We start from the raw sequence: 17,187 nt of genomic DNA, 5'->3' as shown, positions 1-17,187 counted from the left end.
CGAGTTGGAATCCAATACTGCGATATTTTAGTGCAGCAGGGATGGGAACAGTCGCTAGATCTTTTGTTCCTGAAGGTTATTGATCGCTTGAGTCGGATATTGTAGAATTGGTCAGTCAAGGAGACAATGGCCTGACTGGTGAGAGCAGGTTGTACAGGAGGTGCCCCACGTGCCTCCTGGAGAGCGGCTCCTGCAGCCTCTGAGGTTACCTGTCAATGTGAGAACCGGGTTTGCAGGTGGGATAAGGACAGACTGTATCATTGTGGTATAAGTGGTTTCATTCCTGGGAATATGTTCTTTAGTACGAAGCAAGGTGTCGATGAATGGGGTTGATCTAGAAACAGAAAACGGACCCCGGAATTTGTCGGCTGAAAAATTTACAAATGTCACTATGCAAGACCATGAAGTTTGGTATTGGTTTATTATTGTCACGTGTACTGTGCTGCAGTGAAAAACATTGCTTTGCGTGCCATTCAGGCAGATCAGACCATGCACGAGTACATCATGTAGTGAAATAGAGAAAATAGATAGCCTTTTATTGTCATTCAGACCGAAGTCTGAACGAAATTGCAGCAGTCATACATATAATACCATACAATAAAACAACAATAAACACATATTATCATCCACCACAGTGAGTCCACCCAGCATCTCCTCACTGTGATGGAGGCACAAGTCTTAGGTCTGCAGTCTCTTCCCTCCTCTTCTCCCTCTGCGCTGGGGCGATGCCCCCCCCCCGGGCGATGTTAAGAACAGTCCCGCGGCTCAAACACCGCCGCCCGGGGTGGTTGAAGCTGCCGCCCACCAGTCCTGCAGAAGCAGCTGCTGACCCGCGGCCGAACCCTGGACTCAGGCCACCACCGCCAGAACACCGTCCCAGCCACCCTCACGTAAGTACTGCGCCGTCTTCAGCCTCGGGCTGGGCCGCCCCGACTTGGGCGCCGAACCTCCCCCGGACCAGGCCGCCCCGACTTGGGCGTCGCTTCTTCCCCGGGCTGGGCTGCCCCGACTTGGGCGCCGAACCTCCCTCGGGCTGCCAGCGCCGCACCTTCCCGAGCGCGGCCGCTCCGACGGGAGCCTCGTTCCACCCTCGGGCTGGCCGTCCTTACGGGAGCGTCCCAACCTCTTCCAGCCCTGAGCCGGACCACCCTCACAGGAGCGAGCTCAGGGCGAGTCCTGACGGTGCTCTGCCTCCGGAGCCTCGAGGTCGTCAGCTCCATTAGGCCTCAGCACAGACGGAGGCAGAGAAGGGGAATACGACAAAAAAGTCGCATTCCCCCGCAGGGAGAGACTGCAAACCCCGTTTCAACCACCCCTCCCAAAAACACAAGCTAAAACCAAAAAACTAAACTAACCAAACAAAATAAACAACATAAAAAAATACAAAGACAACGGGACTGCCGGTAAGCCGCTGCAGCCAGAGCCGCGCCGCCACTCCAACATATCTCCACTGCCAGAGAATATCCAGGGTGCAGAATATAGGGTTACAACTACAGGGAATGTACAGATGTAAACAACGTTGCTGCCCGCTGAGCCGCAGCTTGCACTGGACGTTTTGTGTTTCGTCCTGTACCAGATTCAGGCCATTGGTGCTTGAGTGAGACTCCGTAAACAGCTCCTGACCTTGGGAACAGGGAACTGGTGCCATGGAGGATGACCCGTGCTTCATTGTTGATGTGGGGAAGGCTGTGTACACAGAGCAAGACGCTGTCCTCCTTGTCAGTAAAACACAGCTGGAGCTTTGGTACAGGATTAATTTATAGAGACTGCTGAATGATTGTTCCCAAAACTCTGCTTGATACCTGGTCTTTCATCTGTGAGGTGTTGGGTGACCAGTGATCTCTGATGCTGCTTGTGATGTTCCTCCTCTCTGCAGATAACTGAAGCCAGCATGTCTTCGTGGAGTGAGAAGCTCAATGCCGACCTGTCTGGAGCGATGGATGGCAGCACCATGAAGAAGTACCGACGGGAGGCTTACCACCGGTAGGTGTCAGAGTGGGAGAGGGCCAAATGGTGCGCCTCTTTGAGTTTACTTTAGGTTTTTAATCGTGGCTTCACTCCATCTTACTGGGCAAACTTGCATTATTGCCTTGGGAATGTTTTATAATGCCTTTAAATAACATAAAGGTCATAATGTCCCAGCCCCCTCCCAGCTGCCCACCCTCCCCTGCCCCACTCGGGTCCCTCTCCCAGCTGCCTCCCGGACAAACCTATGGCTCTAGTTCTTGATTCTCTACTCTGGGTAAAAGACTGTCTCCTCATAATCTAATACAAGATCACCTACTGTGCACCAAGGAATAAAGTCCTAGCCTGTCCAACCTCTTCCTATAGCTCAGGCCCTCGACGTTCTCTGCACTCTTTTCAGCTTAACGACATCCGTCTTAGAAACATAGAAAATAGGTGCAGGAGTAGGCCATTCGGCCCTTTGAGCCTGCAGCGCCATTCAATATGATCATGGCTGATCATCCAACTCGGTATCCTGTACCTGCCTTCTCTCCATACCCCCTGATCCCTTTAGCCACAGGGGCCACATCTAACTCCCTCTTAAATATAGCCAATGAACTAGCCTCAACTACCTTCTGTGGCAGAGAATTCCAGAGATTCACCACTCTTTATGTGTCTTGTGGCAGGGTGACCAAAACTGAACACTAACAGCCAAATGTAGCCTCACCAACATGTTGTACAGCTGTAACATAACTGGACCAAATAGCCAGCTGTGTAGTTTACGTCACCAGATAACTTCACATTAGATTTACAACAGCTTTGGTTTTGTGCTTTACTGATAATTCGGTACTGGGTTTAATGAACCGCACCAGGTTTAGCCAGATGTGTTGAGAAATATAATTCATAACTGGCCTAGTCTGTGCCAGAGTGAACTTTGCTGAAAGAAATCCCTTCATTGCCAGCTTAGGCTTTTTGGATTTTAACAATAATTTACTCCCTGAAAATCTTTCTCGTCCTCTCTTTCCAGGGCCTGGTCTCTCATCCATTCACATGCTCTCTCCCGTGTACGTGGCAGGATTGTGCACCCTCCTGGGAGTGTTTGTGTGGACTGCCTCTTACAGACTGCACTTCACTCCCAAACCCTTTCATTTTCACGAGTGAGCAGTGTGACAGCCCCCTATCTCACCATCTGTAATCATCAGCAGTTCCGGGATCTGCACACACTCCTCCCCCCACCCTCCTTGTAACAACTGTGAGGCAGGCAGGATCAAAGATCCTATAGCTGAGGATCTTTGGGCAGGATCTGCTCTCTTCTCCAGTGCAGTTTTAGAGTTATCCCTGTTTTAAGTGTTTCTGAGCTGCGGTTTTATCCACACTTTATCTCATGTTAAGGTCAGTACTAACTGCATTCAGGACACTCCTTGCTTTCTTCTTCTCCCTCTCATTCACTGACCCCACTGTTTCCCCCCTCTAATGCTTTTCCCACTCACTAACACTTAACTCACTTCCTCCCGCACTCCCCTAATGTCAATATTGTTTCTCATTTCACAGGGTGTTTGTTAATCGCAGTCTGGCCATGGAGAAGATTAAATGCTTTGGATTTGACATGGACTACACCCTGGCAGGTGAGTGTGGCAGCTGAGCATGGAATCCCATCCCTGCGTTGTTGTTGTTGTTGTTGTTGTTGAAACTTCCCCCGACCTTCCTCCTTCGACCATTCTCCGATCCCACCACCATCGTGCCAGCCTCTGAAACTCTGCCTCGAGACTGCACAGGTCTAGGCAACGAGTGTTGTCAGGAAGCCCGACTACAACATGCTTGCTCTGTCCTTCTGTGAGATTGTACCTTCCCAGCAGGAGCCAGACTGATCTCCCCCCCCCCCCCCCCCCCCCCCCCCCCCCTCACTCTGCAGGGAGTGCAGTGAGAATTGGGCAGCCGTGTGATTGAGCAGACATGGCAGAGAACCCTGGATCTGGCTGCAGTGTGGATATCTGCCCAGACATGTGGGACTAAAGTGGTCAGCTTCCAGCTCCCGAGGGGCAGGGGCTGTGCAAAGGGGAGGTGGCCAGTCCAGCATTGGGGAGGGAACAACGGTTTTGTGGGGTTGGGTGTTGAGTGGAGCCTGGAATTCTAGTGCGTGGAGGGAGTTACCAGGAGGGAGTGGTTGCAGTGTGCAAATCCCGGGACTGATGATGATTCAAGGTGCTGAGTCGCCGGCCATACCTCTCCACTAGAGAGAGGGGGAGGGGTACCATGGCCGCCGTGTGAAAGGGTGGAGATGAGGAAGGAGAAGTCCCGCGACAGGGTTGTGGGGAGTGCTGGAAGCAAGATAGCAGTGAGATTGTGGACTAAGGGAGGGGGGGGAGGGAGAGAGCCACAAAGTACCTGCTGGGATACTGCTATGTTTGAGGGAGGGGGGGACCGGTGTGTGCGCAGGACAGAGGCTTGCGCCTGGGTTTGGTGACAGTGTGGGGAGTGGTTGGTAGTGGTGAATCTGGGGCATTAGTCCAGGCCCCAGTACTGGGCAGTGGAGAGTTGTTGGATGTACGGATTAATGATGTGGATGAAGTTGTTTGATCTGCATTCTTTACTTTCCTTCCTTCATATCCTGCACTTTTATCGGAGTCTGCCTGAACTGCAGTATACAGGCACCCAGACTTGTATCAGAGTGTGCCTGAACTGCAGTATACAGACACCTGGGCTTGTATCAGAGTGTGCCTGAACTGCAGTATACAGACACCTGGGCTTGTATCGGAGTATGCCTTTACTGCAGTATACAGGCACCCAGACTTGTATCAGAGTGTGCCTGAACTGCAGTATACAGGCACTCTAACTTGTATCAGAATGTGCCTGTACTGCAGTATACAGGCACCCAGACTTGTATCAGAATGTGCCTGTACTGCAGTATACAGACACCTGGGCTTGTATCGGAGTGTGCCTGTACCGCAGTATGCAGGCACCTGGGCTTGTATTGAAATATGCCTATATTGCAGTATGCAGGCACCTGTGGTTGTGTCAGTGTGCCTGGGCTTTTATCGGAGTGTGCCTGTATTGTTGTACACAGGCACTTGGGTCTGTATTACATTGGGCCGAAGGGTTTCCGTGCTGTATGACTCAATGACTACTGTAGTATACAGGTACCTGGGCTTGTATCGGAATGTGCCAATAACCGCAGTATGCAGGCACCTGGGCCTGTGTTGATTTGGCGAAAGTGGGGATGACTGTATGACTGTACTGTAGTGTACAGGCCCCATGGCTTGTCTCGGGCATGATCATGCAGGGTTCAAGCACCTAGCCCTGTAACAGCCTGTGACTCTACTGCGTTGTACCCTGGGCTGTATTAGTTTGCCTGTATCGTGCAGTACAGCCGCCCTGGGCTAGAACAGCCCTTTTCCACCCAGCTGCGAACTTTCCCTAATTACCGTGCATTGAGCAGCAGCAACACTTCTGTTTCCCACTCTCCTCCCGGCAGTCTGTGCAGAAACATCAGGGGGATTTCAGACACTGGAGTGCTTGGAACTTGTGGAATGCAGGGGCCTCATTCCTGGCAGCAGCAGGGAACAGATTACAGCTGCTGGTCTGCAGAGGTCTGTAATCCTCTGAATCTATCATACATACGTCTCGTATGAAATTTTATGAAATCTAGTGGGTTTAACAAACCATTCCATGTTTATTGTATGGTAGGTTAAGGAAAATATGAATGTATGTTTGCCGTGCAACTTTGCAGGGGCAATGATATCTCTAAATCGTGTGCAACTTAGGGTGGACTGTGCACGTTGTATCCCCTTGTATCTCTCTCTGGGTGCCAGAGGTCACTGCTGGGGCCTGCTGTTTGGGTAGCATACACTTCATGGATGTGCTCACAGTAGAGGGTGGGATCTTGTTATGGTTCCTGAGTGATAATGGGCGCAGAAACGCGGGGATCATTTGATCGTACCTCTGCTTTTCCTTAAAGACTTCAGGAAGTTCAGAGTTGAACTGCTCGCCAGAGGATAGTCTACTCTTTTGCACAATTACTGTATTGCACAGTTACAGTATTTTCACCGTGTGTTTGATTATAATGACTCGTAGGTAGGTAGGTAGTTGATGAATTCAGTGAGGCATTGACCGGCACTTATGTATGCTAACTTTATGTCCAGCTGTTGGTCCACATCTAACTGTTGTCCAAGTTTTCTGCACAAGCTTGGATTGCTTCATATTTGACGACTTCCAAATAGAATTGAACATTGCGGAATCATTAGTGAGTCGGACCCCATGCAAAGCGAGTACTTGGGGAACTGGTGTATTGCATTAGTCTGTTTGAGGTTTGGATGCTGAACAGGAAGGAGTGGGTTTGGGATGGCAGGGTGCAGATGGTGGAGCGAGTGTGTGAGCTGCTCCCGGTGTAGAACAGCGACTGGGTAAACAGCTGACAGGAAAAAGCTGTGTGGGAAAGTAAGTTAGAAGGAGGAGGCAACATGTTCACAGAGAGGCTTGGACAGATTAAGTGAGGGGCCAGGAAGCGGTCAAATGGAACGTAATGTGGAGGAATGGAAAATATAATACTTTTTTACAGGAGAGGGGCTGAGATGTGTGACCATTCAGGGGAGCCGGAGTCTTTGCGCACACATTGCTGTTGACATGGAGGCATGGCGAGCGACAGGGATGACAAGTGGCGTGCTGCCTTTTAGTAGAAAGGGATTTCATTGTAAGTCCAAGCACAGGATGCTGATGCCACACCTAGGTACTGTGTGCTACTTACTTACTAGACTTGGAGGGGCGAGATAAAAGAGTCCCCAATGAGTTAGGTGAACTCAACCTGTACAGTGGACTAGACCTGGCGCTGGTGATCTCATTGTAATGTACGGTTGTGAGAGTGGATGACAGTGCATTCTTCGAGGCTGCGTCACCAGCTGGGGAGCCTAGAACTGGGAGCACCGTGACAAGATAGGGTCTCAGCCACTTCCACTGAGGAGAAGGATTTATGGATCCGTGGAATCTATCTCCCTGCAATCCTGTGGATGCTGAGCTGCTGGTGATATGAACGACTAAAGGGTCTGTCCCACTTTCATGACCTAATGCACGACCTCTGCCGATTTTGCCCTTGACTCGTACTCGCAACATGGTCGTTGCAGGTCGTGATGCTAGTCGTAGGTACTCGTGGCATCAAGTAGGTCGGGGCGTTTTTTCAACATGATGAAAAATGTCCACGAGTAAAAAAGGTTGTGAATTAGGTCGTGAAAGTGAAAGTGTGACAGGCCCTTTAGCCGGATAGATTTCTGCACCCTCAGGAAACGGTGGATGGGATTGCTGAGCACGAATGTGGAGAAGATCAAAGTTCTTTCACGAGCTTATTGAAATGTGAAGCGGGTTTGGAGGACTGTCATGCTGTCTTCTAATCCCAGTTCTGCAGGAGATGCTGTATTGACACTTGAAACTTTCACCTTGTCAGACCTTGCCAATGAAGGGTGAAACCCCTGGTGTTTGGCTGCCAGTCATTGCCCCAGAGAAGTCCATCGCAGTGTCTTTTGCCCTTTGGACTTGGTGTAAAGATGAATCTCGTAATGACTGCGCTCCTTGGTTAAAGCTCACCACTTGATCAGAGGTGTTGGGTTTGTCGTAGTCCAGCACTAACGCGGATGCTGAAATGACGGGACGTTGTGCTGTTGGAGGGGCCGTGATTTGAGCGAGATGTTCAGCTGACAAATTGGTTACTGTGGAATCAGCCAATTGGCTGTGGCATCCCTTATATTGTACGGTGACTATATTTTAACAGCTAGCCATTGGCTTTTGGTTATTTGGGATGTCCTAACGTTGTGAGGATGCTGTCAGAGACGCCTGGCTGAAAGCAAGAGAAGGTTTTCACCAAAGGAGGTGGCTTTGCCAAATGTAGGTGGACTTGTGCAAGAGGCACAGTTTGACAAGTTGGGCAACTTGGGCTTTCAGCACAGCCAGTCAACAGGAAATGAGGTAATGCCTTGCTGAGTTGTGAAATAGTCCTGAAGCTGCCAGCAGTATCATTGTGTGTGTGTATCATGTTCCCATACTGTCACATCCGAGGGACTCTCGCCGAACTGCACCACGTCTGAAACTCGGGGGAGTTTCTGGGTAGAAACCTTCATTAACCACTGGGGCTGACTACAATTCCTTGCATTCTCCTTCTCCCCTCACTTTCCCCCTACCCCCACCTCCCCCCTCCAACCAACCCCCTCCCCAAAACCCAAACAGTTTCCAAATTGTGGAGTGTATTCATCCCACTCCTGCTTTTCCTAGCCTTGCTGCCACATGGAGTTGTAGTCTCACCCCAAGTGCTGGCACAATAGAAGTGTAGGTAAAGGAGGAGGGTTTCCTTTTGACAAGTGAAGATGTGACAACAGTCTACAACAGCGCATGTTTCTGAGGTATCGTCCAGTGAGACTCTATCAGTAGAATTTAGAAACAAGAAGGGAATGATCACTTTGATGGGACTGTATATTTAAACGATTTGGATTAAGGCATAAGTTAGTAAGTTTGCAGATGACAGGTGTAGACAGTGAAAAATATTTTGTTTTGCATGCTATCCAAACATCAGATATACCATTAATAAATATACCATCAATAAATATCAGGTAAAATTCAATAGATAGATCAAAGGGGAAGAGACAGAGATATAGCTCTCAGCGTTGTAGCACAGTCCAATGTCCACAATGGGGTAGAGGTGAATCAGACAGTAAGGATCATTCAGAAGCCTGATAACGGAGGGGAAGAAGCTGTTCCTGAGTCTGGTGGTGCGCACCTTCAAGCTTCTGTATCTTCTACCGGATGGAATTTAAGAGAAGAAGGAACGAGCAGGGTTTGATATTTTTGATTGTGACGGGTGCTTTTCCGATGCTGAGTTGATGGTGGGAAGTCTGGTCTGTGTAATGGACTGGGCTACAGCTACAACTCTGTGTCGAGCTGTTCCAAAACCAAGCTGTGATGCGACCTGGTGGTATGCTTTCTATTGTGCATCTGTAGAAATTGTAAGTCATTTAAGATATGGCAAATTTCCTTAGTCTCCTCAGAAAGTAGAAGGGTTGGTGTTTAGTCCACACGGATCATTGGAAATATTCACGCCAAGGGACTTGAAACTCTAGACCATTTCCACTTTGGAAGCAATGATGTTAATTGGGCATGTACCTCCACCATGCTTCCTGAAGTCGATAACCAGCTCTTTCATCTCGCTGACATTGAGGGAGAGGTTAGACACAAAATGCTGAAGTAACTCAGCGGGACGGGCAGCATCTCTGGAGAGAGGGAATGGGTGACGTTTTGGGTCGAGACTCTTCTTGAGGGAGAGGTGGTTGTCCTGACACCATGTTGTTAAGTTCTCTTATCACCTTCCTGTACTCCATCGCATCATGGTTTGTGATTCGGTCCAAGGTGCTGTTGTCTACGAACTTTTAGACAGAGTTAGAGCCACATTTGGGCGCACAGTCACGAGTATATAGGGCCAGAGAGCGCAGACTGGAGGTCTGTAGACTGGTGGTGCCATGGGTGCACATCGGTCCACTAGTGATAGTTATTTATATTAACAATGTAGATGTAGGTGGCATGGTTAGGACGTTTATGGATGATGCTAACATAGGTGGTGTAGTGGACACTGAAGAAGGTTATCTGGGATTACAATAGAATCTTGATCACCTGGGCCAAAGGGGAAAAGAATGACGGAAGGAATTTAATTCAGACAGATGACAGGCATTGCATTTTGGTAAGACAAATCAGGGCAATACTTGCGCAGTAAATGGTAGGTCCCTGGGGAGTGCTGTCGAACCGACGGCTGGGATGAAATACATAAAGTTCCACGAAAGTCATGACTCAAGAGGCTCGGGTGTTGACTTGATTTACTCAGACGCAGAGTACTGATGCATGACTCTGACCCCCAAATCGTTGACCATTCCTTTCCATCCACAGATGCTGCTCGACACACAGGGTGGTGACGAAGGCATTTGGCACGCTTGTCTTCATCGGTCAGTGTATTGAGTACAGGAGTTGGGACGTCATGTTGCAGCAGTATAAGACATTAGTGAGGCCATAATTGGATTGCTGTGTATCGTTCTGGTCACCCTACTAAAGGAAGGATATAGTTAAACTGTAAAAGATACAAAAGATTTATGATGATGAGTCTGTAAGGTTTGAGTTAGGAGAGGCTGTTTTTTTTTTTTTACCCTGATTGGAGAAGATTGAGGGGTGACTTATCGCGATTTATAAAGTCATGACGGACATAGATAAGCTGAATAGCCACAGTCTCTTCCCCATGACGCGTAGTCTTAAATTAGAGGGCATAGCATTATGGTGGCAGGAGAAAGATTTAATAGGAACCGGAGGAGTAACATTTGCACAGAAATGGTGGTGCGTACGTGGAACGAGCTGCCAGCAGAGGTAATTGAGGCGGGTATAATATCAACATTGAAAAGACACTTGGATAGGAACATGGATATGGAAGGCTTGGAGGGATATGGCCAGGGGCAAGCAAGTGGGACTAGTATGATTAGGCAACTTGGACGATTTTAGCTGAAGGACATTCCTGTGCTGCATGATTCTATGACACTGAAGTAGGAGACAATGTTTCTGATCCTAGTTTTAGTATATTGAAACTGGAGGGAGTGCATAATAGCTAATAGACAACAGATAGGATAGTTTTGGGGAGCATTGATCATAAGGGGACCAGATGGACTGCAGTAAAGTGGATGCATTTTAGTGTTAGACTCCTGGATTAGTTTATCACAGATTTTTTGACAAGTGGAATAACATTTTTAGCAAATAACAAAGTGCTGGGGGAACTCAGTGTGACAGGCAGCATCTGTAGAGGGAATGGACAGATTATGTTTTGAGCCAGGACTAATCTTCAGACTGCTGAGAAAAGCATTTTTAGCAGCCTTAGGAATAGGAATGGGAATATGAGAGTTTATTTGAAGTCAGAAGATATGTTGAGACATGATGTCATTAGATAGGGGCCTTGGGGTTGATGCAGGAGAGAGTTAGATGTGGGAAGGCAATGGAGGCAATATGAATATGATGCAGGATGGGAGTGGATCAGGACTTGCTTTGCGGACTGACTGCTGACTGCATGCCCTGAGCACCAGTGAGATTGAAGAGGGTCATCAGTGAAGGTGTGGGTAGTGAGTGTGGGAGGCCTGCTGTGGAGGACAGGCTGGAGGCTGCTCCGTCCCCAGATCCGTGGGAGCCCGATGCTCGGCAGGTGAGTCCTGGCCCCAGCTGGGAAGCCAGAGAACGAGTGGACGCAGCCAAGGGTACGAAGTGATGCTGGCTTCACACCACTGTGGTGCCGCCTTCGTGGACGGGGACCAACACTTTATCTGTTTCACCCCACAGCTAGCGTACTTCCTGTTGGCTGAGAAAGGAGAGTTGCTGTCGCACTCGAGGAGGAGTTTGCGGCCTCTCGTCCCCCTCCCAGCTGGAGGAGGTAAGATGGAGCGAAACTGCTGTACTGGGTTCAACAAGAGAGATTCTTACGGGAAAGAGGAGACTAGCAGTGGGCTGTGCAGCAGGGGGCAACACCCTGCCCTGTCTCCAGACCGGCTTGGGTGATGGCACTGCCTGCCTCGGGGAGACCAGGGTGATCCTTCTCTCCTGCAGCAAGGGATGAGCAATGTAGCAGACCGACAGAGTTGTTTTCTCTCAGTTGTAAGAGCCAGTTAATTGTTCCTGCTTGATGGCCATCCATTCCAAGGGACCTCAGTGGGAAATCGACGAGAATTCACTGTCTCAGCGGAGGTAGACGTCTGGCATGGTGAACCACCGAGGAGGCATTTAGTGGTGTTTATAATGCTGGCACTCTGCCCCTCTGCATTCCCCCATCCCTCACCTCACCCCACTCTGCTGCTCCCCCCCCCATGCTGCACCCCCTCATCACCACCCTCTGTGGCCCCCCTCACCCCCCCTCCCTCTGCGGCCCCTCTTACCCCCCCCCCCCCTCTGTGCCCCCCCCCCCCCCCTATCCCCACCCTCTGCGACCCCTTCTGCGTCCCCAGTCAGCCCCCCTCTGCCTCTCCACCAAATGCACTGGGCAGCAGACTGCCTCTTTCCGCCTGTCCACTGAGGGAACTGGCTGCCCCTTGCTGGAGGCCTGGACTAGAGGGTTTTTGCACTATGGTGCAGGAAGTCCAGATAAGACAGGGCCTGTCGCAAGACTGCACAGCCCGTTAAAACTGGAGGCAGGTGCTGATGCTCTGAGCCCAGGCTGGCAATGTTGGGTAATGCTGTGGGGATTTGCAGCTTCATATATAGAAGGCACTAAATTAGCGGATGATGAAACCACCGCAGGTGGAGAAACAGCATGGCCATGTTATTGGATAGCAGAGTATTGGAGGCATGTGTGGGTGCTCTGGCCGCTATGTAATGTGATGTTTGTTGTCACTGTGTCACGGGCCGCGGTGCATGAGAGAGTGAAGCACACACAGCGGGTCAGGCAGCGTCTGACACCTCTGCACCTGTTCAATGGTTTGGGGCTGAACTGAGAATATGTTGTTGCTTCGGTTAATGTTAAAGCAGAAATTAGATATGAGTGTTTCTATTGAGCTGAAGTTGTGCAGTGAGCTGTTGCTCGGGTCTTTGCTGAAGACTGTTTCACAGCGCTACCCAAGTCCGATACTATTCCCATACCCGTTTGCCCTTCAGCATGTCATTTAAACATACCAGGGAGGACAGGTGGGCTTTTATCGTTCAAAGTGCGACCGGTGGCCAAGGACTGGACTGTGACGAACATGCATCAAGATTACAGAGGGTTGCAGAGATAACCGAACATACAGCTGGTCTGGCCCCTCTCTTACTGTGGCCAAAGCATCGGAGAAACCAGGAGGTTGTTAACCTCCAATGGGGGAGGTGTGGTGAGGAGGCAATTAGATGCTAGAGAAGGATCGGTGAGAGAGGAAGAGGGGTAATTATTCACTGGAGAACAATGGAGTGAGGGGGTGATTGGATGCTAGAGAAAGATGGAAGGTGCGAAGGTATAACTAGACTGCCAAGAAGGATGTTGGCCCTGAGGCAGTGTAGCCAAAGTCATGGATTAACTCCCAACTTAATATCTCTAAGATCCAAGGAGAGAGTGGGCCGTTGTTCTGGCGAGTAGGGGGAGTGTTGGTCTACGTGGAGATGGTGATGAGTTGGGACTGTTTGGAGTTGGATGTTCTGGGCATTTGTTCCAGTGTTCAGCATCCTTACAATGTCGGTTAAACTGTCTTGGAAGGACGGTACAGACTCCAGACTGAGGTACATGATGGGTTAGCTACCCAGGTGGAGACTGAGGGTGTGATCTGTTGGAACAATCTGAGTGAGGGGATACCCGGCGGTGGGCCAGAGGAGGTGTTTCACTGTGGGGGTAGACGCCACCCTCTTCTGCAGCCTGGCCTAAGCTGTCAGACCACAGGCTGATGTTTAGCTGTGGTCTAGAGCTGTGTGCAAGGACGTTCGACAAGAACCTGTGGCTTTCTATCGTCTGGTTGCATTGGGCAGCCGTATGTACCTGGAGGAGCAACCTGCCCCTCAGCTGCTGCTGGGGGTCACAGCCAGTCAATGGGGGAGCTGTAGGCCTGAAGTAGTTCTCCTCTGCACAGATGTTTGGGGATGAGAGGGGCTGGAGGAACTGCTTGCCGAGGGCTCTGGGTCTGTCCTGGACCATGGCACTGTTTCATCATGGCCAAGGAAACAGTAAATAAAATGTAGAACCAGCCCTTCAACACAAAATATCTGTGCTGAATAGGAAGTAAAATGGAAGTAATCTCCTCCGCCTGCTCTGCACTCCCTGCATATCCATGTGTCTATTTCAAAGCTCTTAAACATCACGAGAATTTCTGCTTTCTGCACCACCCCTGGACGTGTATTCCAGGCACTCGCCACATGTTAAAAAAACTTGCCCTGTACATCTCCTTTATACATTTCCATTCTGACCTTAAAGCTATGCCCTATAGTATCTAACATATCCACCCTTGGAAAAGGTTCCGACTATCTACCCTATCTATGCCTTTGATAATTTTATAAACCACCTTAAGGTCTCCTTTCAGCCTCTGTTGCTTGAGTTAAAAATCCAAGATTATCCCACCCCTCCTAGAAACATAGAAACATAGAAATTAGGTGCAGGAGTAGGCCATTCGGCCCTTCGAGCCTGCACCGCCATTCAATATGATCATGGCTGATCATCCAACTCAGTATCCCGTACCTGCCTTCTCTCCATACCCCCTGATCCCCTTAGCCACAAGGGCCACATCTAACTCCCTCTTAAACTCCTTATAGCGAATACCTTCTAACCCAGGTAGAATTCTCGTATACATCTTCCGCAGCCTCTGCAAAGCCTCCACATCCTTCCTGTAATGGGGCAACCAGCACTGCAAGCAATACTCCAATTGCAGCCTAATCAAAGTTTTATGCAACAAGACTTCCTGACACAATGCTGCAACCTATGAAGATTGGGGCATTGAGTGTAAGAGTCAGGAAGTTATGTGCAGCTTTATAAATCTTTGGTCGGGCTGCATTTGGAGTAGTGTGAGAGGGTGGGAGAACCAGATGGCTGTTAACGTTGTGTTGCCAGCAGATGCTGTTGGTGAACTGTTATGCTGGCCCAGTCTCTCGGGACCTGCAACGGCTTCCTGCCGCTCTGACTTTAAATCTGAGGCACAGATCTCCTCTAGTGTTGAGACGAGAATGGAGGTATCGGTTTCTGACGCCGTGCTTGTGCATGGAGAATGAAGCGGCTGCCCGGCGGGGGGAGGGAGCGGACATTGGGAGGTGGTCACAGAGATTGTGGAGCTCCACGTGTTGGCGACTGCAATGGCTGCCTGCTTCTTGTTCAATGCCATTCACCCCGAGGACATCCAGTTCTGGCTGGCATTGGCCACTCGCCCAGAGTGGTTGGTGTTGGCATGGGCCCAACCCTGGTGTTGGTGTGTGCAGGGTTCCCATCACGCCCCTGCCATAGAGTATACCGATGGTCGCATAATACACCCCTACTTTTCACACGTTATACCTGTATTTACAGGTTTCCCACAATGCTGAGTGTGACTTATTTGCATGTTTGCCACACTGCTGTGCCTGCTGGGATTTGCGCATTTCCCTCAGTGTGCAGAGTGCTTGGATTTGTACCTTCCCTTCAGTGTCAGGATTTGCACGTTCCCCTCTGTGGCGTGTGCTGGGATTCGCACAACTCTCTCTGTGGTGAGCCTGCTGGCATTTGCACGTTTCCCTCAATGTCAAGCCTGCTGGGATTTGCATGTTTCCCTCAATATCGAGCCTGCTGGGATTTGCACATTTCCCACCGTGTTGAGCCAGCTGAGACTTGCACGTTTTCCTCTGTTGTTCGTACTGGGATTTGCACCTTTCCCTCGACATTGGGCATGCTCCGATTTTCTGCACCCTCTAGATAAATTACATGTTTCTTGTGGTGTGACGACCAGAATTGCTCACAGTACACCAGATGCTGCCTAACCAATGATTCCCACATCTGTAACATGACTATCTCTATCACAGGGGACAGATCATGGACTGTCGTCTAGTAGAAACCCACTGACTGCCACAGTTATCTGGATTACGCCACCTCCCATCCGACTGTCACCCCTAACGTGATCCCATCACCAGTTTCATCTTCCCATCACCACCCGTTTTTCCACAGAGAACACCTTCTCCGCAACTCCTTGGTTCACTCATTCCTTCTCACTGATACCGCCCCTCCCCAGGTACGCCCCCTGCAACCGCAGGTGATGTAACACCTGTTTCTATACCTCCATCCCCGTACCCATGCAGTGCCTTCAGCAGTCCCTGCAGGTGAGACAGAGGTTCATGTGCACCTCATCTACTGCATCCGGTGTTCCCGATGTGGGCTCCTGTACATTGGCGAGACCAAGCGTAGACTCGACGACCGTTTCGATGAACACTGGCACTTGTCAGCCAAGGTCTGCCGAACCTCCCAGTTGCTAACCATTTTAACTGCCCTTCCCATTTTACATAAGGACCTGGACCTCCTCCATTGCCAGAGTGAGGCCACACACAGATTGGAGCAACAGCGCCTCATAATCCACTTGGGTAGCGCACAACCCATTGCTACGAATGTTGAATTCTCCAATTTTGGGTAACTAACCCACATACAACCCCATTATTCCCCTTCCCCCTATTCATTGCTGTGCCCCTCCCAGACACCCTCCTCCCACCTCTCTTTCTTCCTCTGGTTTCACAAATTACACATCTTTTACCCCAATCTCACACCTTTTGGCTTTTTATTTAAGACTTTTGTCCAACCATCCGCCTATCAAAATCCCCATCACCTGTATCCACCAATCACTTGCCAGGCTTTGACCTGCCCCCCCCCCTTCCAGCTTCTCCACGCCCCCACCTCAATCAGTCTGAAGTAGGGTCTTGACCTGAAATGTTACCTATTCATGTTCTCCAGAGATGCAGCCTGAGCTGCTGAGTTACTCCAGCACTTTGTACCCAGTGCCCTGGCTGATGAAGGGGCAAGCATGCCGTAAGCCTTCCCCCGTGCACCATCTACATGCCTCTGCTAAGTACTTTCTCTGTTGAACAACTCTCCTGGCTCAGCTGTTGCTGGAGGGAGCTTTGCCTCTCCACCGTGTCCGGGGGCTCACCGTGTGGAGTTGTACACACATTTGCAGCTGTGTCCAGGCCGTGTGGGAACCAGTGGGACGGTTGCCACCAGCATGCTTGTAAACAAACTCCACAACAGGGAGCAGGGGAAAGCTGAGAGCAGGAACGGAGAGAACACATTGACAGCAACGTGGCTGATTCTGCCTGAGGGGAAGTGAGGAGAGAGAAGCTTCTGGAAGGCACAGACATCTTAGAACTGTACAAGGCCATCTATCTCCACGTGCAAGGCAGAGGCCTGGGGAATAGATATTGGGGGGGTAGAGGGGAGAAGGGGGTAGCTGCAACAGGAGGCTTTCATTGCTGGAGTTTCAGTGAAGATCACACCTCTTCAGACAACTAGGGGAGCCCATTCGTACAAGCCTTGGATTGTCTGCCTGCTCCCTGGTGCTGGACCCCACCAAACTACCAACCGCGAACCATGACTTGCTGCAGAACTTTCCTCTCTGTCATAGCTCCCTGCATTATGATGACCTCCAAGGGTCAGGCCCTAGAGTTGTTCCCCGCCAAACACTCAGCTTGCTGCAGTGTTTCCCCCTCTGCGCCCACACCCTAACCTCTGGTGACCTCCAAGCAACAGGGTTCGCCCTCTCGTCCACATGCTGCCCCTCGGCAACATTACAGGAGAATTAGTGC

At 50.2% G+C, this 17,187-nt stretch overlaps 1 protein-coding gene across 7 annotated transcripts in view; it reads left to right on the top strand.

The window, feature by feature from the left end:
- Positions 1–17,187, top strand: part of nt5c2a (5'-nucleotidase, cytosolic IIa) — a 48,241-nt gene that overhangs the window by 12,152 nt on the left and 18,902 nt on the right. For 3 of the 7 annotated variants that reach the window (XM_055647145.1, XM_055647146.1, XM_055647147.1), the window contains exons 3-4: positions 1,877–1,983; positions 3,496–3,569. In XM_055647145.1, the coding sequence (XP_055503120.1) occupies positions 1,877–1,983; positions 3,496–3,569 (181 nt within the window). Of the gene's footprint in view, positions 1–1,876; positions 1,984–3,180; positions 3,337–3,495; positions 3,570–4,113; positions 4,147–5,456; positions 5,532–11,277; positions 11,369–17,187 lie in introns of those variants that run through there. The other 4 variants (XM_055647151.1, XM_055647149.1, XM_055647148.1 and 1 more) reach the window with 4 other exon arrangements.

This window comes from Leucoraja erinacea, chromosome 15 (genome assembly GCF_028641065.1).
Source record: "Leucoraja erinacea ecotype New England chromosome 15, Leri_hhj_1, whole genome shotgun sequence".
NCBI lineage: Eukaryota > Metazoa > Chordata > Chondrichthyes > Rajiformes > Rajidae > Leucoraja > Leucoraja erinaceus.
This window is presented reverse-complemented; position numbering and strand designations above follow the sequence as displayed.